Source organism: Leucoraja erinacea, chromosome 3 (genome assembly GCF_028641065.1).
Source record: "Leucoraja erinacea ecotype New England chromosome 3, Leri_hhj_1, whole genome shotgun sequence".
NCBI classification, from domain to species: Eukaryota; Metazoa; Chordata; class Chondrichthyes; order Rajiformes; family Rajidae; genus Leucoraja; species Leucoraja erinaceus.
Window position 1 is genome coordinate 37,836,832 of NC_073379.1, and position 22,338 is coordinate 37,859,169.

The 22,338-nt window shown below is 40.1% G+C and overlaps 1 protein-coding gene across 1 annotated transcript in view; it reads left to right on the top strand.

Annotated features, from left to right (window-relative positions):
* smc2 (structural maintenance of chromosomes 2) overlaps window positions 1-22,053 on the top strand; it is a 37,414-nt gene extending 15,361 nt beyond the window's left edge. Inside the window, 16 exon segments of the mRNA XM_055632448.1 lie at window positions 5-164; window positions 687-804; window positions 1,214-1,352; window positions 1,525-1,644; window positions 4,257-4,461; window positions 4,721-4,856; window positions 5,453-5,577; window positions 6,437-6,630; window positions 7,064-7,207; window positions 7,911-8,105; window positions 10,640-10,840; window positions 16,507-16,623; window positions 17,541-17,701; window positions 19,008-19,155; window positions 21,646-21,801; window positions 21,803-22,053. Coding sequence (XP_055488423.1) covers window positions 5-164; window positions 687-804; window positions 1,214-1,352; window positions 1,525-1,644; window positions 4,257-4,461; window positions 4,721-4,856; window positions 5,453-5,577; window positions 6,437-6,630; window positions 7,064-7,207; window positions 7,911-8,105; window positions 10,640-10,840; window positions 16,507-16,623; window positions 17,541-17,701; window positions 19,008-19,155; window positions 21,646-21,801; window positions 21,803-21,841 — 2,358 coding nt within the window. The 3' untranslated portion in view covers window positions 21,842-22,053.
* The last annotated feature ends 285 nt before the right edge of the window (window positions 22,054-22,338 follow it).

The following is a 22,338-nucleotide window of genomic DNA, read 5'->3' on the forward strand; positions in this document are numbered from 1 at the left end:
GTAGGCTCAAATGAAGTTGAAACATGCCCAACAGGAATATAAAAGTAAACAGGCTGAAGCAAAGAAACTAGACAATGGGTACAAGAAAAACCAGGAGGCCTTTGAAGCTGTTAAAAAGAACAGAGATAAGATTGAAGCAGAAATGCAGAAGCTGAATTATGAAGGTTTGCACGAGTTTTGAAATGATTATATTTAATCAGTTGCAATGTTGCAAGTCAGTTGCAGTCTGAAGAAGGGTCTCGACCCGAAATTTCGCCTATTTAATTTGCTCCATAGATGCTGCCTCACCCGCTGAGTTTCTCCAGCATTTTTGTCTACCTTTGGTTTTTCCAGCATCTGCAGTTCCTTCTTAAACAAGTTGCAATGATCTGATCATTACGCAGATAAACATTAATTTTGTCTCTTCAGTTATGTGATGACTTTTCTAATTAGAAATGCAATTTATTCCTTATTGTTTTTTCCCCCTCTCATTTTGGAATTATTTAAAGTATTCTGTTGCAGTGTCAACTCTGCTTATGTGAAATTGTGAACTGTGTATTATGTCATTTATTAAAATTGAAATGAACACTCTGTTTATGGAGAAGGATTAAAATCTTATTAACTATTGCTTAAAATGTATTTAATTGTTCTCCCAATGTTTTTTTTCTCTCCTCCCACCCCACCATGCTGGACACCCCAAACTATAGATGGGAAAGAAGAGAAAATTTTGGAACAACGTCGAGCGTTGTCACAAACTGTGAACAAGCTGAGAGAGTCTTATGAATCCTTGGTAGTGAAATTTCCTAGTTTGAGTTTTGAATACACGTAAGTTTGGTTTATCTCCAGGCTTCAAATTTAATAGAATTGCATATCGCAAAACCATTCTCTTCTGTCTGTATAATTTATATATTTTTTTAAAAATTAAATATTTTGGTGACACATGAAATTAGCAAGCATATGGCTAAAATATTTTTGGATTTTCAATTGTATAGCTGGAATGTTCCAGAATGCCTTAAATGCATATATTGCATTTTGAAGTAATTTCAACTTGTGCTTCACGTTATACATGTGTTGGTATGTAATTAAACAATAGTTTACCATTTTTCTATTCTATTAAAAGTATTTTGGTTTTCCTTTATTAACTAGATATACTATGCAGGGTGTTTTCATACTTGTGGTGAAGTGGATTAGCATCTATTGCAAAAACGTTATGTATAAAAAAATCTTTCTTTAGAGATCCTGAAAAAAATTGGGACTCTGATCGTGTGAAAGGTCTTATCGCCACTCTTCTCTCTGTGAAGGATATTTCCACAGCCACTGCTTTAGAAGTGGTTGCTGGAGGACGTCTATATAATGTTGTGGTGGACACAGAGGTAGGTGACAAGCATACAAATTCATTTGAAGAAATCATTGATTTTGGAGACAAACTAACATTATGATTGCAACACTAAATCAAAACAAATTGTTTTATTTGTCATTCTCCAAGTGTTGTAACTTTCCTTCAATAATTAGGAGAGAGAAGTTACTCTTTTTTTCCCTGTCTAGGTAACTGGTAAAAAACTTTTAGAAAAGGGAGAGCTTAAAAGAAGATATACCATTATACCACTCAACAAAATCTCTGCCAAATGTCTTAATGAAGGCGTTGTTAAGGCAGCCAAAAATCTGGTAAGCTCAATATATTGAAGTGTTTCCACTATAACCTGTGGTGTTGATTCTTCTGTGCACTGTTTACCATTGCTCTCCATGCCTGTTTATTTAAACGCTACGTAAAAGCCATGGATAATAATTTGGAAGAAACTATTATTCTGTATGACAGTACATTGTGATGATGGGAACTGGAATGATAGTAGATCATCTGGTTTTCATCTGGCAACAGTTATTTTACACTAGCAGATTTGAGTGATTGATATTTGGAACACACTGCCAGAGGAGATGGTAGAATTGGATATAATTACTACAATTAAGGGACATGCAAAAAACATGCACAATTGGCAAAGCATAGAAGGATACAGTTCTAATGTGGGCAAATGGTATTAGTGTACTGTGGGGCCAAGAGGGCGGGAGTGGGAGCAATTTGATAGGTCTTTAAAAATTGGCATTCAGAAAGTATTCAGACCCCTTCACTTTTTCCACATTTTGTTACATTACAGCCTTATTTTAAAATGGATTAAATTCATTTTTTTAATCATCAATCAGCACACAATACCCCATAATAAAAAAGTGAAAACAGGTGTTTAAAGTAATTAAAAAGAAATAACATTTACATAAGTATTCACACCCTTTATTCAGTACTTTATTGAGGCACCTTTGGCAGCGATTACAGCCTCAAGTCTTCCTGGGTATGACGCTACAAGCCTGGTACACCGGTATTTGGGTAATTTCTCCCATTCTTCTCTGCAGTTCCCCTCAAGCTTTGTCAGGTAGGATGGGAGGTGTTGATGTGCAGCTATTTTCAGATCCCTCCAGAGATGTTCGATTGGGTTCAAGTCAGGGCTCTGGCTGGGCCACTCAAGGACATTCACAGACTTGTCACGAAACCACTCCTGCGTTTTCTTGGCTGTGTGCATTGGGTCATTGTCCTGTTGGAAGGTGAACCTCCACCAGTCTGTCCAGAATGCTCTGGGGCAGGTTTACATCAAGGATCTCTCTGTCCTCTGCTCTGTTCATCTTTCCCTCAATTTTGAGTGTCATAGCAAAGGGTCTGAATACTTATGTAAATATGATATTTCAGTTATTAAAGTTTTAATTAGTTTGCAAAAATTTCTTAACACCTGTTTTTGCTTCTTCATTCTTGGGTATTGTGTGTAGATTGATGATTTAAAAGAAAAATAATTGGATTCATTTTAAAATAAGGCTGTAACGTAACAAAATGTGAAAAAGGTAGGGGTCTGAATGCTTTCTGAATGCATTGTAGGTGTGTGGACTGAAAGGCTGTCCCTTGTGCTATCAGGTAAATAAAGCAGATTTTTTTTCCTACATTTTCATTTTATAAATGCTGTTAAAGGAATGCAAATGACCATCCATCTGTTATTTTAACGACCATTGTACAAGAAAGATTTGTTGGACGGGGAAATCTAGCAGGCGTATGTCATTTCAAAGAACTAAAAATATCTCTTACTCAGTATGTTTCTGCTAGGATTTGGAGATTAGAGATCAGAAATTGATAAATACAAAAAAATTGGGAGAAACTTTCTTAGCCATGTGTAAGAATGTATAATAGATAATAGGTGCAGGAGTAGGCCATTTTGCCCTTCGAGCCAGCACCGCCGTTCAATGTGATCATGGCTGATCATCCCCAATCAGTACCCCGTTCCTGCCTCTCCCCATATTCCCTCAGCTATTTTTCCCCTATCTAGCTCTCTCTTGACAGCATCCAGAGAACCTGCCTCCACTGCCATCTGAGGCAGAGAATTCCACAGACTGACCACTCTCTGTGAGGAAAAAGTGTTTCCTCGTCTCCGTTCTAAATGGTTTACTCCTTATTCTTAAACTGTGGCCCCTGGTTCTGGACTCCCCCAACATCGGGAACACGTTTCCTGCCTCTAGCGTGTCCAAGCCCATAACAATCTTATATGTTTCAATGAGATGCCCTCTCATCCGTCTAAACTCCAGAGTATACAAGCCCAGCTGCTCCATTCTCTCAGCATATGACAGTCCCGCCATCCTGGGAATTAACTGTGTTAACCTACGCTGCACTCCCTCAATAGCAAGAATGTCCTTCCTCAAATTAGGGGACCAAAACTGCACCCAATACTCCAGGTGTGGTCTCACCTCTTCTTCTTTCGTGTGGCGTGCACAGCCTAAAGTTGTAGGTCAACTTGTTCTATTTGATCTTCCGTTTGTGCACGTCGAGTTGATTGCATTAGTCGAAACGGGGCGGACCACGTGAAGGTTGCAATCTTCCACCCCGGTGTGGTCACACTGGGGCTCAGTACAACTGCAGAATGTTGAAGCAGAATGACCTCTTTGCTCCTATATTCGATTCCTCTTGTTATAAATGCCAACATGCCATTCGCTTTCTTCACTGCCTGCTGTACCTGCAGTAATGTGCTTACGACTAAATACGATGAACAACAGAGATGTTATTTTAGAGAAGTTAAACATGTGTGAAAAAGGATGAGAAGATTTTAGTATGGGAATTAATCATGAGGGTCTTGTGGAGCATAAACACAGCTGTAAACCTATTGGGCTGAGTGCTCTATATTTTTGAAAGACCACATTGTAAAGTGTGTGGTGTTGCCCAGCTTATTGTAATTTACATCTTCTGCTTTTTTCAGGTGGGTGCAGACAATGTACACACAGCTTTATCCCTGGTAGGATATGAGCAAGAATTAAAGAAAGCAATGGAGTATGTTTTCGGGACTGTGTTAGTGTGTGACTGTTTGGAAAATGCCAAGAAAGTGACCTTTGATCCAAGGATAATGACAAAGACAGTCACTATTGGTGGTGATACGTTTGATCCACAGGGAACATTAAGTGGAGGTTAGGATGTTAAAATACCATTCATTACCCTTGTCCTATATCTTTCATCTTGTTTTGCAATATGTTTTCACTAGTTACTACTACACAATGCAGGGACTGCTCCGTGCTCGCGTCCTATTGGGGATATGTGCATCACAGTGGCTAAGAAAACATATTTGTTTTTTACTTTAAATTCTGTGCATGGTGTTTAAGGTTAGTGATTTGTAACCGAACTGTAGCTCTTTTTTATCTTCAATCATGTGTCGATTTTATCAAACAGGTGCTCGGTTGCAGTCTGCCTCTGTGCTGGTTGAACTCCAAAAGGTGAAGGATATTCAGGTTGAGCTCAAAACCAAACAAAATGAGTTGCAGAAAGTGGACAAGGAGCTGGGGAGTCTAAAGAATATTGCAGAAAGGTATGCTAGTTTCTTGGCTGTTCTGTTTATTATTTTAAGTGTTGTCTTGATTTGCTGCCATTTAAGCTTGCCTGTGACGTAAAATGCCTGGTATAATTTTTGAAATTTGTAAATTCCATTCTTCCTGTTTCTGAATGAGTTTTCCATAGCCTGGAATACTTGATACTTTCAGTTCCAGGCCTCTTTTGCATTGAATCGCACAGGGCAATGGTAAATGCTTACCTTTAATGCTTTCCATTATAGTTTGTGTGCTGCTTATATTGTTGAAGTATAAAGGGGGAAAGAGAAAACATTGCCTGATACTAAGCTGCTGGCAAAAGTTTTTTTTTTTTTTTGCCTTGGCGGGTGGATTCTTATGAATTCCGGTAGAAAAAGGTTTTTATGTTCACTCAACAATAAAGTTGAGATTTCTTGTGAAATAAGTTTTATTAAATTTGGTAATTCCATTAAAAAGGAAAAAAATATATATCACTCTGTTCTTTCCATACAGATTTTGGCTCAAGTAGTACACTAAGTGGGCTTCTCTCTTGCATCTTGATGCATTGTATTTGGCACTGTGTGAACATTGTGTTTCTTTTTCCACAATTCTTTTGCAGATACCGAGAATTGAAGTTACAATGCGAGTTGAAATCTCAAGAGGAAGAATTATTGTTAGTAAAGCTTCAGCAGAGCTCTTACCACAGGCAGCAGGAGGAGCTTAAATCCCTTCAAGAAACAATTGGTACATGTTATTAAAGAATAGGAGATTTATGGTGGAGACTGCAATTCTGTACAATTTATAGCTGATCGTCAGCTGCGTATCCTTTCCTGTCTGATCTTCCCCACATCCCTACTCTTTGTGTCCAATATCCCACATCCCCACTCTGTGTCTGCCTTGATGCCTTGGATATTTTCCAAAATGACCTGAACCTTTTTGTCCCAGCCTGAAATAAATTACTTTACTACCAATCATGTCAATCTCTCAAATTTGGATGCTTAACATAATCTCTCTTATACTGTAAGCTAGGGGCTCTCTCATTCCTGGAATCAATCAGCCATTATTTTCTTGAGTAGAAAAACCAAAACTGCACGTGCTCTAGCTGTGCTCTCGCAGAAGTCCAATACATTGCAGTAAGGATTCCTTCCTTACTTTATACTACAACTGCCTTGGAGTAAAGACTGTAACCATTCTTTCCTGATTGCTTGCTGTATTTGTATGTTGCTCGTCTGGTAGTCCAGCAGTTTCTGTTTTTTTTCTGTTCCATTAGTATTATGGCTATTAATTTATTGATTTTTAAAAATTTTACTTTTGTGTGTTTATTGCATTTATGGGGCTGTTATGCACTGCAAGAAGCAATTTAATTATTCTGTTGTGGGTGCATACGACTTGACTGCATGGCCTTAATCAGGCCTGCTTATCACCAAAGTAAAATGCTTGATGAACACTTTACATTGACTAGTTTGATAAAAGCTGGTTTGCTGACCTGCCTTTATATTTACAGAAAGCAAATGAAAAAGTAATTGATTCAAACATTGTATGGTGCATTAGATCACAAAACATGGTATTAAAGTGTTCTTGTTTTTTCTTTAAAACATTTTAGCTGAATGTGAAGAAACACTTAACAATACAAAAGAAGTGCAAAAAAAGATTGAAGAAAAATATGCTGTTTTAGAAAATAAGATGAAAAATGCTGACGCTGAGAGGGAAAAAGAATTGAAGGAAGCTCAGAAGAAACTTGATGTTGCCAAAAAGAAGGCTGACATGTCCATTAAGAAGACAAAAGGAAAAAAACAGGTACTTTATGTGTGATTCCTAATCTGGGATTCTGTACCCTAGCGGCTTTTGAAGGCAACCATCTGGGTATTCAATTTGGAAGTAGATACACTTTTGAAACCTGTTGGGAGAAAGAATTTCATTGTCCTATCTGGGACACATGACAATAAACTCTCTTGACTTGAGCTGGCACTGAATATGAAGCCTGTTCAAATTGAAAGACACGACAGGTTTGAAGTTATTTTCAAATGTTCTCGTGCTCGTAAAAATGAGGTCACTAGTACTCGCTGATCATCTTGATGAAATTATTCCCATGGATCACAAATTTGACCAGTTTTCATAATTAGCTTAACCTTAAATGTTTCAAAATGAGGAATAGGAAATGGTGCAGAAGGAGTATCTGCTTCTGGAGTCTATCCTGTCTAGTTGTTAATTTTTGAGTTTGTATCTGTAGGAAATGGATGCTCTGCTTTTAGAACTAGAAGCAATGAAGAATGAGCAGACTGGATATGAAGAGCAGATTGAGGCTGTGGGGGCAGCCATCAAATCTTACAAGGAGCAGATTGAAAACATGGCTGAAGAAGTGGCAAATAATAAGGTATTAATGCTTAGAAATTGGATAAGGAAAGTGCATCTTGCACCATAATTTGCACCTATCTTTGTATTTGTACTGAGCATTTCTGATCATGACTATGTGGTTGGTGTTTTAGGTATGTTTTGGGCACAAGATTATGTCAGTCATGTGCAGGGTACCCAATAATTACATAGAAACTGGACAAATTGATTCCAATATGTCTTTTATTTTTCATTAGAATTAGAACAAGCTGAAATTGTACATGCTTAAACAACCTCTTTCAGGCGATGGTTTATATTTTGTAATGCCCATTTCCCCCCCCCCCCCCCCCCCCCCCCCCAAAAAAAAGATAAAAATGTATTTGTCAACAACCTTGAGCACAGATTTAAGCATCCATGGACTGGTGCCTTCATCTGTGGCCCTATGATTACTGCTGTCCAGAAGAGGATGGGGTTGCCCTGGAGGGAGTCTGCTAAATTGTGCAGGGTCTGTTTTCAATGTTTCTTATTGGGGAAATCCACAAGAATAATTAATTTTAATTAAAGATGTCACAATTAAAAAATTTTCTTTTTTGGTAATCTTCAAGTTAGCATCAAGCAAAATACAGCACTCACGTTGGATATTGCCCTATTTTTGGATATACTATTTAGACAATATGGTTATTAAGTTATCATATAGAATATAAGTACTTCACCTTTGTATGGTCTCATTGATTTGTATTTTGTAGGAAGCTGTAAAGATGGCTCAGGATAAGCTGGCTAAGCAAAAGGAAGCTATAAAATCTCAGAACAAGGACATTCAAATAAAAAACAACTCTATATCAGATTTAGTGAAAGAGAAGAATGAAGCTCAGTTGAAAATCCAGGAACTGGAACACAACATTACTAAACATAAATGTGAGACTGCTGATGCTGCTGCTAAAGTAAGTTCAATAAAATAAGTGTTGTTAATTATTATTCTGCATCCTGGTTGGTATTATTTATTCAGTAAGTTATACTGTATAATGGAATATGTATTGTTTATACATTTGCAATAGTCTTATTGCAATCTTAAAATTCTAGGATTTAAAGCAGTTGGGAAATGTAAAAATGTAACTGGCAAATTGGTCAAAGTCTTTTCAGATACATGTTTAGGTTTTGAAATCAGCAGACACTTTTTTTTTTCTTGAAATCGTAAAAATATATAGCATCAAAATGAATTGTTCTGTCTGTCCTGTCAATGCTGGGGGGGTAAACACTTTAAATTAGTTCTGTTTCCCAGATCTTGATTGTAAGCATTGCAGTTGGGTGCAGATTCTTGCTGTTACATTCTTTCAGGCAGTGAATTCCAGACTATTATAATGCCTGGAGTTTAAAATATTTTTTTCCTCAACTTTCGTCTCATCCATCTACCATGACTTTAAATCTGTCCCCATTAGTTAATGTCCCTCTGTGGCAAGAGAAATAGGTCGGGTCTTTTACATTATTATAATATCAATTAAATCCGCACTCCATCTCCCTTGTTACAGAGAAAATAATCCCAGCCAAGTGCAATACCTCATACTTGCCTGCATTGAACGCCATTAGTCATTCTTCAGCCCAGCTGATCATGGTCCTGCTGTAATTTTTGATAACCCTCTGCCCTTTCGACGAAACCACCTATTTTAGTGTCATCTGCAAGCTTGCATATTCTCATCTAAATCATTAATATGAACCTCAAACAACAAAGGATCAGCACCAATCCCTGAGGCACACTACTAATCACAGGCCTCCAGTCTGATAAACAACCTTCCATCACCATTCTCAATTTTTTTTTTTCCCCATGAAGTCCATTCAGTATCCAGGCAGCCAGCTCTCCCTGGGTGTCATGCAATCTAACTTTCCAGAGCAACCTACCATGTGGAACCTTATCAAAGGCCTTGCTATAGTCCACATAAACAACGTCTAAGGCCTAACTTCATCAACCATCTTGGTTACTTAAAACTCAAATCAAATTTATGAGACACAATCTCCCGTGTACAAAACCATGTTGACTACCCCTAATCTTATCCCTCGGAATCCTCTCTAGTAGTTACGTACCACAGATGTTAGGCTCGCTTGTCTACTGTTCCCGGGCTTTTTCTTGAATCGAAGGCACAACATTAGCCACCATACAGCACATCGTCTAATGATGACTCGTATATCTCTGTCAGGGCTCCTGTAATTTTTCTCTAGCTTCCCACAGTTTCATCTGATGTATCTGATTAGGCCTAGGAGATTTATCTACTTCCATATGCCTTAGGATGACCAGCATTGTGCTCGAAACATCTCCATGAACTGCCATAAGATCGTCAGCCTTCATTTCCTTCGCCACAGAAAAAAACAAGAGAAATACTCTGACTGCTTATTTCCAGCATTCATCACATAGATGATCACTTTGGTATCTGAGGTGCCCGACTCTCTAGTTGCCCTCTTTCCCTTTATACATACATTATCTCTAGGTACTAAGCTTAATTTGTCGAACCACACAGTTAGCAGAGCTGCTGCCTCAGCACCAGAGACTTGGGCTCAACCCTCATGTTGGCGGTTCTCTGAGTGGAGTTTGTATGTTCTCCCTGTAACTGTGTAGGTTTCCCCAGGGTGCTCCGGTTTCCTCCCACATCTCAAAGATTTCCAGGTTGGTAGATTATTAGGCCATTATAAAATTTCCCTCGTGTGTGGATGAGTGGTAGAATCAGGGGGTTGTAGAAGAGAATGCGGGATTAATGTTGATTTAGAGTAAGTAAGTGGTTTAGTTTATTCAGTGTGGACTTGGTGAGCTGAGGGTCTGTTTCTGTGCTGTATAGGTACTCATCGAAATAGACCTACCTCCTTTAAAGTCCTAAAACATTTTGTTAAATGGAAGCATTAATTGTTTAAATTATTTACAATTCCACTGCTGTAAAGCAAGCCTTGCAAATAAATAATAATAATAATACATTTTATTTATGGGCACCTTTCAATAGTCTCAAGGACACCTTACAAAAATTTAGCAGGGAGAGGAAAAACATGTAAGGGGAATTAAATAAATAGTAGAGACATGACTAGTACACAAATTAAAGACAGAATTCAATTCAAAACACAATATGAGGCAATTCATGCACAGATGAAAAGGGAGGGGGACGTGGGGCTAAGGATAGGCAGAGGTGAAGAGATGGGTCTTGAGGCGGGACTGGAAGATGGTGAGGGACACGGAATTGCGGATCAGTTGGGGGAGGGAGTTCCAGAGCCTGGGAGCTGCCCTGGAGAAGGCTATGTCCCCAAAACTGCAGAGGTTGGACTTGTGGATGGAGAGGAGACCGGCTGATGTGGATCTGAGGTAGTCAGGTTATTCATATTTTCTATTTTAGGCAGAAAATGATTTATTCTCTTTGCATTATTCTCTTTGAATAATTAAAAGTTGGAGTTTTGACGGTTGATCTTTACCAAGCACTCTCTCTTCTGTTTGGAACTTGTGCAGGTGACTAAGATGCAGAAAGAGTACGAATGGATTAATTCTGAAAAGCATCTCTTTGGCCAGACTAACACAGTCTATGATTTTAAAACAAATTCCCCAAAAGAAGCGGGCCAGCAGCTGAAGGAACTACAGGAAAAGAAAAATAAGCTTGGAAAAAATCTTAATATGAGGGCAATGAACATGCTGAGCCAGGCTGAGGAGCGGGTATGATTTTACTTATAAATCTCTGGAAATTAAGAAATGAAAACGGATTTTGTGTACCCATAAATACAGTGCATTCAGAAAGTATTCAGACCCCTTCACTTTTTCCACATTTTGTTACGTTACAGCCTTATTCTAAAATGGATAAAATTCATTTTTTGATCATCAATCTACACACACTACCCCATATTAAAAAAAACGAAAACAGGTGTTTAGAAATGTTTGCAAAGTAATTAAAAAGAAATAATTGAAATGTCACATTTACATAGGTATTCAGGTCTTTTACTCAGTACTTTGAGGCACCTTTGGCAACGATTACAACCTCAAGTCTTCTTGGATGTGACACTACAAGCTTGGCACACCTGTATTTGGGTAATTGCTCCCATTCTTTTCTGCAGATCCTCCCAAGCTCTGTCAGGCTGGATGGGGAGCGTCGATGCACAGCTATTTTCAGGTCCTTCCAGAGATGTTCGATTGGGTTCAAGTCCGGGCTCTGGCTGGGCCACTCAAGGACTTTCACAGACTTGTCATGAAGCCACTCCTGTGTTGTCTTGGCTGTGTGCTTAGGGTTATTGTCCAGATGGAAGGTGAACCTCCACCCCAGTCTGAGGTTCAGAACGCTATGGAACAGGTTTTCATCAAGGATCTCTCTGTACTTTGCTCCGTTCATCTTTCTCTGGCCACTCTACCATAAAGGCCTGATTGGTGGAGTTGCTGCAGATATAGTTGTCCTTCTGGAAGGTTCTGCCATCTCCACAGTGGGACTCTGGAGCTGTCAGAGTGACCATTGGGTTCTTAGTCGCCACCCTGACCAAGGACCTTCTTCCCCCGATTGCTCAGTTTGGCCGGGCGGCCAGCACTATGAAGAGTCCTGGTGCTTTCAAAGATCTTCCATTTAAGAATGATGGAGGCCACTGTGCTCGTCAGGACCTGCAATGCTGCAGAAATGATTTTATACTCTTCCCCAGATCTGTGTCGACACAACCCTATCTCGGAGATCTTTTGCTCTGACATGCACTGTCAACAGTGGGGCCTTATATAGACAGGTGTGTGCTTTTCCAAATCATGTCCAATTAATTTAATTTACCACTGGTAGACTCCAATCAAGTTGTAGAAACATCTCAAGGATAATCAGTGGAAACAGGATGAACCGAAGCTCAATTTTGAGTGTCATAGCAAAGGGTCTGAATACTTATGTAAATATGATATTTCAGTTATTTCTTTTTAATTACATTGCAAAAATTCTAAACACCTGTTTTTGCTTCTTCATTCTGGGGTATTGTGTGTAGATTGATTATAAAAATGAATTTAATCAATTTAAAAAAAAGGCTGTAACGTAACAAAATGTGGAAAAAGTGAAAAAGTCTAAATACTTTCTGAATGCACTGTATAATTCTCTATTTGCCACTCTTACAGGTAGTTCTGCTGTAATGAGCGTATTCACAAGAGATTTGGATATAATGTGACTGATGAATTGGGGAACGGTGTTAGATTATACGGGCCTGATTAATTATAATCTGATTTTGATCTGAAAGTCGAGAAATGCTTAATATTTATTTTGAAAATTGACAAGCATAACAACATTTGTCTGGAGGTGGGGGTGTGGAAGAACAAATGTCTTTACATGTAAAGTTCCTGCAGTAATTAGGCACCAATGTCTCTTAAGAACAGCTTCAAAGCGGGTTATTGAAATTGACAAGCAGTTGCTTCTATTGATAATTATGTACTGATATTCTATTAAACAATATAACATACACGCTTTAATATATCTAGTTTGCAGCAAGAAAAGTAAAGCTTTTTTTAAAATGGCTATGTTTAATTTTACTGCACTTATTTCAAACATAAATTATGTTTGAAATAACTCCCTAATCCCACTTTTCCCATTGATACTTTAGTTTTTATAATTGCTATTTTCTATAACGCGAGGTTTCTTGGGAATACATCTATCACATTATAGCAGAACTACCTGTATTAATTTCAGAGCTTATTGATATTTCAATCTATTTCATGTCTCGTGATGAAATAATTATTTGTAATATATTGCAATTATTTAACTTCAAGTCCGTTTTGCATGTATTTTGTTCATTGTACCATTAAACATTTAATTGGTTAAGCATAGGTGATGATGTGCATGCACTCTGCTACAATTGCCTATCACTGTTTATGAGTATTAAAATGGTCATTAAGAAGCTTTATATAGAGCAAACAGTATAGCCCGGGAATAGGCCCTTTGGCCTGCAATGTCTGTGCTGAACATGATACCAGGGCCAAGCCCTATCAGCCTGAACATTCCCGGGAATATCCCTGCAAATCCATGTGTTTATTCAAACGTCTCTTAAATGCCATTATTGTATTTGCCTCCACCACCACCCTGTCAATGCGATCCAGGCACTCATCACCCTCTGTATATATATATATATTTTTAAAAGCCCCGCGTCTCCTTTAGTTTGCCCCTCTCACCTTCAAGCTATGCCCTCTAGCATTGGTTATTTCCATCCTGGGAAATGGGTTCTGACTGTCTACACCATCTATGCCTCTTGCAATTTTATATACTTCTATCAGGTCTCACCGCATCCTCCATCATTTAATAGAAAACAATCCAAGTTAGCCCAACCTCTCCCTGTAGTTAATACCATTTAATCCAGCCGTGTTTCTGGTAAACCTCCTTTGTATCTTTTCCAAAGCCGAAACTCCAACGGCCATTTCTCTGCCCACTTCACAGCAGTATACTTTGACAACCTTCCTCTAAGTCCGTGACGCCAGCGTGTCATCTGCAAATTTACTAATCAAGTCGCGTAAATCACAAATCAAAAATAAGTCTCATCACAGATCCCTGCAAAACTCCACTGGTCACAGACCTCCAGCCTCAATACCACAACCCTTTGTCTTCTATCAATATGGCAGTTCTGAATCCATACACTAAAGTCACTATTAATCCTGTGCATTTTAATCTTCTAAATCAGCATTCAGATGCCTTACCAAAATCCATGTAGACAACATCTGACAATATCGATTTGCCCGACTCTCATCGATCACCTTCGTCACCTCCTCGGAAACTCAATCGTTAGTAAGACATGGCCTGCTGTGTACAGAGCCATGCTGACTGTGACCCATGTCCTTTATTAACCTATTCCACTGCAATTAGGAGTAAATCCTATCCAGATGGATCCTCCCTACTTCTCTTCTTAAACAAAGCAACAACATTATTTACTCGGAGGTACCCAAAAAAGCAGGAGAAACTCAGCGGGTGCAGCAGCATCTATGGAGCGAAGGAAATAGGCAACGCTTTGGGCCGAAACCCTTCTTCAGACCTCCTTCTTAAACATTATTTACTTTCCAGTCCACCGGGATCTCATCTGTGGCTAGAGAAGATGCAAAGATCTTTGTCAAGGGCCCAGCACTTTCCTTTCTTGCCTCGCTCAACCTCCCATCAGACCATGGTGATTTATGCACCTTATTGCTCTTCAAGAGCCCTAACATCTTTTTTAATCTCAAGTAGCCCTTGCACATCAATATTTTCCCACAGTCCTTCATATTCTTCTTGGTGAAAACAGATGCAAAGTACTCATTTAGTACCTTGCCTCCACTCCCAGACTCCAAGCACAAATTTACCCCTTTATCCTTGAGCAGTTCTACTTTCTCCTAGATTAATAATAATACATTTTATTTATGGGAGCCTTTCAGGATTCTCAAGGACACTTTACGGATTAATACAAGCAAATTACAAACATATAAACAAAATGAAACAAAAAAGTAGATAGGACATCAACAATACACAATTCAAAGAGAGAACAGCGACAGCTAATCGCGCCAGCGTTGACTCTTACTTCTGGCAGCCATCTTGGAAACAACAATCAAAACACACTTTAACATGAACATCCAACACAGTGACTCCTACACATTCCTCACTGTGGTGGAAGGCGAAATAAAGTTCAAGTCCTTCCCCAGCTCTTCCGCGGTTGTGGGCCTCGAGCCCCCATTGACGGGACGATCTTGACTTCCGTAGCCGGCGGCGTTCGGGCCCTCCGCGTCGAGGCGATCCGCTCCCGAATGGGGGGGGGGGGGGGGGGGGGTGTCAGCTCCCTGTGCCGGGCAATCGAACCTCATGTCGGGGCTGGTCGAGCCTTCCACGGCGTTGGAGCTCCTGACTCTGCCTCACCCGAGACTATGAGCCCCTAATGTTAAAGTCCGCGGTGGGAGCGATCCCAGGCAAGGGATCCGCTCCGATGTTAACACCACGCCCCGCGGTGAGGCTCACGACAGTCCGAGGAGGCTTCCAGCTCCATTGATGGTAGGCCGCAGAGCCCGGAGAATGTGATCTGAAAATTGATCACATCTCCAGGAAGGTAGGAACCTGAAAAATAAATTCCCCCGATTCCCTCTCCCCTCTCCCCCCCTCCCCCCTCCCCCCACATGAAAAGAAACCGAAGAATATTCAAACAAACTTCTAACAAACTAAAAAATAACAAAAAGAGTGAAAAGACAAACAGACTGCCAGTGGGCTGCCATCTCCCCCGTGGCCATTGTGGCTACCAGATTACCCTCGTTTTTAATATAATCCTTGTAATTACCTGTTTGAGTTCTTTCCTCTTTTCTTTATATTCTTCAAAGGCTCTGTCCAATTCCATATTCTTAGACCATGCGTGTGCTTTTTATTTCTTTTTGAGCAAATTTACAGGAGCACTGTAATTTGTATAAAGAAGTTTATCACTTTGATATTTTTTGGTGGAGTCTTAGTATCACGCCACAATTTGACTGTGACTATTTTATGGACTATCTGAAGATTGCATTTATTCGACTAAAGCTCAATTTAAGTAAATCTGTGATTAACTTTAATCATCTTGGTAGATGTCGTCAGACATTTCCAGGAAACCTTTGTTTTAACAGACCCCTTTATAACCGATTTTGGTTATAGTGGTCAGACCTGCTGATACCATCCTGGCTCACACCGCTACCCCAGCCTTTTCCACCCACCGTAACAGTTGGTTTGATGTGGCTGTTGTTGCGACTCGCGTTGAAGCGGACAGAGCATTCTTCAGGCCATTGCTACTGACAGGACACGCTCCATCACCGTGGTACCCCTGAGCCACCCACCTGCGGCTGCTTATTTCTGTCAACCTGTCGCTCGGCCACCTGTCCACCGCATCCTCCTCCTGTAGCTCTGTCCACTCGGCCTCTTCCCCGGGGGTTGCAGCATGAGCTGCAACAACAGCCATATCAACCGGTGAAAAGGGGCTCACTGGTGCAGACCGGTGGCATCGCCGCCTAGTTTGAAGGTGAAACGACACAAAGTGCTGGAGTAACTCAGCAGACTGAATCGAACTGAAATGTTCACCTATCCATGTTCTCCCGAGATGCTTCGTGACCTGCTGAGTTACTCAAGCACTCAAGTCCATTTGTGTATTCACCATCATCTGCAGTTCTTAATTGATACAATGATAATACCTTACTCGGTTTAGTAAACAATCGGCAATAACGGACACTATTCCTCCTCCCCATGGTTCGTTATAATGAGGGTTTACTGTACTTAGGTGTTATTATGGATATTAAGAAATATTTGATTTCTAAGTGCTAGCTCAATATAACCATTTAGTGATTTATCTAAGAAAATTGTAACTGGATCTAAAAGTTTTAAATTTGAATTGTCTCGCTTTAAATTGTCACTGCAGTACAATGATTTAATGAAGAAGAAAAGAATAGTGACAAATGACAAATCTAAAATTCTTTCAACTATTGAAGAGCTAGACAAGAAGAAAAATGATGCTTTGAATGTAGCGTGGAAACAGGTAAACAATGGTTTATATCTTTTGGTACTGGGGTTTGAGCATGGTTGTGAATGCACAATATTGTACAATGGCCATTCAAAGAAACCCTAGTGGTCACTAGGAATATGTTAAAACGACATGTAAACAGAACTAGAAATCAGGATTAAACATTGGTCACTGGACCTGTGACCTAGTGAATTCAGAGGAAGAGGTATCGCTGTTATAACATTGTCCATCAATGAATTATGGCTCTGACCCAGTGAGAACTTCAGAATAGATTACTGCATGTCTGTCAGGAGCCTCAAGCAGTCTCTGGTGAGTCAGGGGTTCCTACATGCTAGCCTGGTCCTTCGTATTCCATTGTTGTTTATGCCAGTTTGCTAGTTACAAGATATCAGCATTGAAAACGCAATATTAAGGTAGTCCCTCTTTAGTCAGAGGGTGGTGAATCTGTGGAATTCATTGCCACAGTCGACTGTGGAGGCCAAGTCAATGGATATTTTAAAGGCGGAGATTGACAGATTCTTGATTAGTAAGGGTGTCACAGGTTCTGGGGCAAAGGCAGGAGAATGTGGTTGAGAGGGAAAGATAGATCAGCCACGATTGAATGGCTGAGTAGACTTGATGGGTCGAATGGCCTAACTCTGCTCCCAGAACTTATGAACCAGTATATAGAACATTTATTTAAAGCCTTTGTTGTGATGTATGATTATCAAGTTAGGAAAGTAAATTGATGGTAATTAATTGTCTATAAACGTGTCCTATCAAAGTCCAGGCGATAAGCAATGAATATAGACTTTTACTCGCACTTGATATGTGAAATGTATGGTAAAGATGCTAGGTTATGTTACGAATTGTGTTATGGCAAGGTATTAGGCACTGTTTGAAGCTTGACCCCAATGGAATTTCTATAAGCAAAGTTCATCTTTTTAATTTAGGTAAACCAAGATTTTGGCTCCATTTTCTCCACACTGCTTCCTGGCTCAAATGCCATGTTGGTTCCTTCTGAAGGCAAAACTATTCGCGATGGAGTAGAATTCAAAGTAGCTCTTGGAGATGCTTGGAAAGAAAATCTCACTGAACTTAGTGGTGGCCAAAGGTATGCTTTATATTGAATTTTAAAATGTGAATTGCTTTTTCTAAAGAACACCAAGATAATTTCCAGTGCCCTGAACAAAAGTCCACAAGAATTAGGAACAGCATTAGGCCATTCAGACCATCAAGTCTACTCTGCCATTCAATCATGGCTAATCTCTCTTTGCTTCTCAGCGCTATTCTCCTGCATTCTTCCCATAACCTTTGGCACCCTTACCAACCAAGAACATGTCAATCTGCATTAAGTGCCCAATATCTTGGCCGTAACAGCCTTCTGTGGCAATGAATTCCACAAATTCACCACCTACTGACTAAAGAAAAATGTCCTCATCTATATTCTAAATGTATGCCCTTAGAAAGAATGGGTCGACTGGGCTTGTTTTCACTGGAATATAGAAGAATGAGAGGGTCTTATAGAAACATATACAATTCTTATAAGATTGGACAGGCTAGATGCAGGAAAAATGTTCCCGATGTTCGGGGAATCCAGAACCAGGGGTCACAGTTTAAGAAGGAGTAGGCCATTTAGGACTGAGATGAGGAAAAACTTTTTCACCTAGAGTGTTGTGAATCTGTGGAATCCTCTGGTAATTCACTGAATGTTTTCAAGAGGTAGTTAGATTTAGCTCTTAGGGATAACGGAATCAAGGGGTATGGGGGGGGGAGAAATCAGGAAAGGGACGTTGATTTTTGATGATCAGCCATGATCATATTGAATGACGGTGCTGGCTCAACGGGCCAAATGGCCTACTCCTGCACCTATTTTTCTATGTTTCAATATTCTGAGGCTGTGCCCTCTGGTCCTAGACTCTCCTGCTAGTGGAATCATCCTCCACATCCACTCTTCAGGCCTTCAATGTCACAAACATATTTCATTTTACCGTATGTAGGTGCTTACTGTGGAAATTGGCTGATGAATTTCTTACTTTACAATTGTAGCTACGCTTCATTGGCTGCAAAATGCTTTGTGTGTGTGTGTGCGCGCAGACGGTCGATCCAGCTCGCGGTTTCATTGCTGACGGTCGAGGTTTTTCAGGCGAGTGCCCTCGAGCTTGAAGGTCGAAGACAGTTGCTGAAAAGTCGTGTTAGTGGGACAGGCCCTTTAAAGTTCCTGTAATGTAATTAAATTAAAAAAAATTAAATTAACTCTCTTGGACATTAATTAATGAGGTCTGACAATTAAAAGGTAAAAAGACAGGAGATGAGATAATATTGAAAGATCTCTGGTTGTCAACGGAGCTGGAATCAGATGAAAGCCAAGTTACATTGTAGTAATGGATTGCTATTTGTTCCGTGTGCACATTCTGTAGGTCACTTGTGGCGCTCTCTCTGATTCTGGCCATGCTGCTTTTCAAGCCTGCTCCGATTTATATTCTGGATGAAGTGGATGCAGCCTTGGACCTCTCTCATACCCAGAATATCGGGCAAATGCTGCGAACACATTTCCGGCATTCTCAGGTATGTTGTAGAAAGAAGTCTGAGTTTTTAAGATTTCCCTCAAGTGGTTTTTAACTACTTAATAGAACCCTGCAATCTCTGCACATTCTTCCTATTTTCAGTTAATATTTGCCTCCTTTTCTCCTCTGTACGTTTATGTCATCTTTTTCAACTTTTTCTTGGTGTTCATGAAACCAGCTCTTCCGTAAGGCTTAGTTCCATGTGCACTTTAAGTGGCCTAATTTAAGTGCTAATATTAGTAGCAGTTGGGAATAAATACTTACTGTACATCTTCTTTGCTTATAATGAAAGTTAAGTCCCTGTCCCACTTGCGTGTCTTTGGCACGCTAATTACGCGACGGTCCCACGAAGGTCGCATAAGACTTCATGCGTCTGCACAGCCGTCTGGAGCGCGTGGCGTCATTTGAAGATGGACACAAAATGCAGGAGTAACTCAGCGGGACCGGCAGCATCTCTGGAGAGAAGCAATGAGTGATGTTTCGTGTTGAGTCCCTTCTTCAATCTGAAAGAAGGGTCTTGATCCGAAACGTCATCCATTCCTTCTCTCCAGAGATGCTGCCGTTCCCGCTGAGTTACTCCTGTATTTTGTGTCTATCTTCAATTTTATTGGCCCCACTCTGGGAGTAGAAGTGGGGGCGGATCCGTACCGCAACGGCCGTGAGCCCCAGGCCAAGTTCGACGATCGTTTGCCTGCTTCTGCTGCTGTTGGAGGTGAGACGTTGTGTCGCGCCAGGGTCTTGGGCCTGTCCTACTTTGGCCATCAGTTACGCAACAGGCCGGTGGCGCGCAAAGATTTTGTTCGCTACAAAATTTTCGGAGCGCTGCGCGATACCGCGCACAACTATATACCCCTCCGCGCTTTTCAGTGGGACCGGTCCCGCGCGGCCGCACGTGTGCCTCAACTCGACGACCAGCGCGTAATTTGCGTGCCAAGAACACGTAAGTGGGACAGGGCCTTTACTGAACTTCTGAATAGTTCATGGTAAGAGTTGCCATTTTATCTCCATCTAAAGATTACCACAGCAATTGTTTTCGATGAGAATGTGCAAGGTATATTTAGAATGTTTACAGATTACACTAAAATAAGCGGTATGGTGAAGAAAGTTATCGACAATTGCAGTGGGATTTTAATGAGCTGGGTAATTAGGCATTCAATTCAGATAAGTACCAGGAGTTGCATTTTGGAAAGTCAAACCAGAGTAGGACTTTCACAGTGAATGGTAGGGCTCTGGGGAGAGTAGAACAAAGGGACCAAGGAATACAAGTAATTAGTTCCTGAAAGTGGCATCGTAGGTAGACAAGGTGGTCAAAAGGTATCAGGCATGCTGGCCTTCATTAGTCAGGGTACTGAGTAATAGAGGTGGGATGTTGTGTTGTAGTTCTACAAGACGTCGATGACACCACATTGTGGTTACTGTGCTGTAGGAAAGATGCTTTAAACTGGAATTAAGAAAAAAATATTCCCAAAATCTTGTCAGAACCTGGGCTGAGCTGTAGGGAGAAGTTGAGCAGATTAGGACTTTCCTCCTTGCTGTGTGGGAGGCCATGGGGTGACCTTTACAGTGATAGATCATGAAGGGCGTAGATCATGTGCTCCCTTAGCAAGTATAAGAAGGGTAGAAATACACTTAAAGAAACAAGGACATGAAATAGAGCTGGTGTTAAAGGAAAATCCAAAGAGATTTCACTGGTAAATTAAGAGTGACAGTGTGACTAGGGAAATAAGAGGTCACTAAGGATTAGCATGGCTGTCTTTGTGTAGAATCACAAGAGATGGGAGAGATATTAAATGAATACTTCACATCTGTTTTTACTAAAAAGTTGTTCATGGAAGCTAAAGAATTGGGACATAGAAATAATGAAGTTATAGATCAGGTATGAATTACCAAAGATGAGGCACTGGGAGCTTAAGCACAAGAAGACAGATAACCACACCAGGATAGGACCTGTACAGTTGATAGTAGAGCCCTGGAGAGTTGCGGAACAGAGAGATCTGGGAGTCTATGTGCATGGTTCTCAAAGTGGTGAGTCAGGTGGACAGTGTGGTGAAGAAGCACGCCTTCATTGGCACGAGTATTGAGTACAGAGGTTGGGGCATGATGTTGCAGCTGTATAAGATTAGTGACATCAGAGTAATGTGTGCAGATCTGGTTCCCATCTATAGGAATAAATTGGAAAGAATGCAGGAGAGTTTCACCGGGATGTTACCTGGGCAGGCTTGAGTTATAGGGAGAGATTGGATGGACTGGGATAGAAGGCTGAGAGGTGACCTTAGAGCTGCACAAGATAATGAGGAGCATGCAAAGTGTACGCATCATCTTTTTCTCAGGATAGAGGAAAGGATTGTGAAAAAGGAGATATAATTGTTGAGACCAGTAAAATTCAATTTCTAAATTCCATCTAATTAATTCCATGGTGCATCTCGTGGAATGAAAACAGAAAATGGAAATGGCATATTTCTTAAAGGCTATTGTTTTTAATTTCCCGCAGTTTATCGTGGTGTCGTTGAAAGATGGTATGTTCAGTAATGCCAACACCTTATTCAAAACAAAGTTTGTGGATGGTGTGTCAATGGTCACAAGATTTGCACAGACTCAACATGGTTCTGTAATATCCAATCATCTTCCTGGCCAACGAGATAATGCAAAAAAAAACGAAAGACAAGAAGAAAAGACTGCACATTTAGGGCTACAGTCTGTCCAAGCTCGAGCAATGCGGTATAGATTTATGCACACTGTCTTCCATATATGTAATATTGTACAGCAGTGACTTTCCTTTCCCTTTATACTTTTCTGATCTTTTTACATGTTTTCAAATTTCAAATAAACTTTTGAATGGTGTTTTTTTCTATAATTATGTAAACTTTTCATCTACAATAATAACATTAAAAATAAATAATTGTATGGATTCTTGCATCAATGTTCCAAAAAATTAAAGTGACTAAATAGACAGCTGAAAATGTTTAAAATCTATTATAGTTTAAGTGATTAAAATTAAACTAATATACCGGGTGGCACCGTGATGGCAGCCTCGCCAGCAACCTGTGTGTCATTTTTTGTAACTTATAACTTTTAGTTGTAACTTTTGTTGTTATTTTTAATGCGTCTAAAATGTATGTTTTATATGGGGATGGGGGGGGGGACCCTTTTTCAGTCACTTACCTCAACGGAGATGTGATCTTTC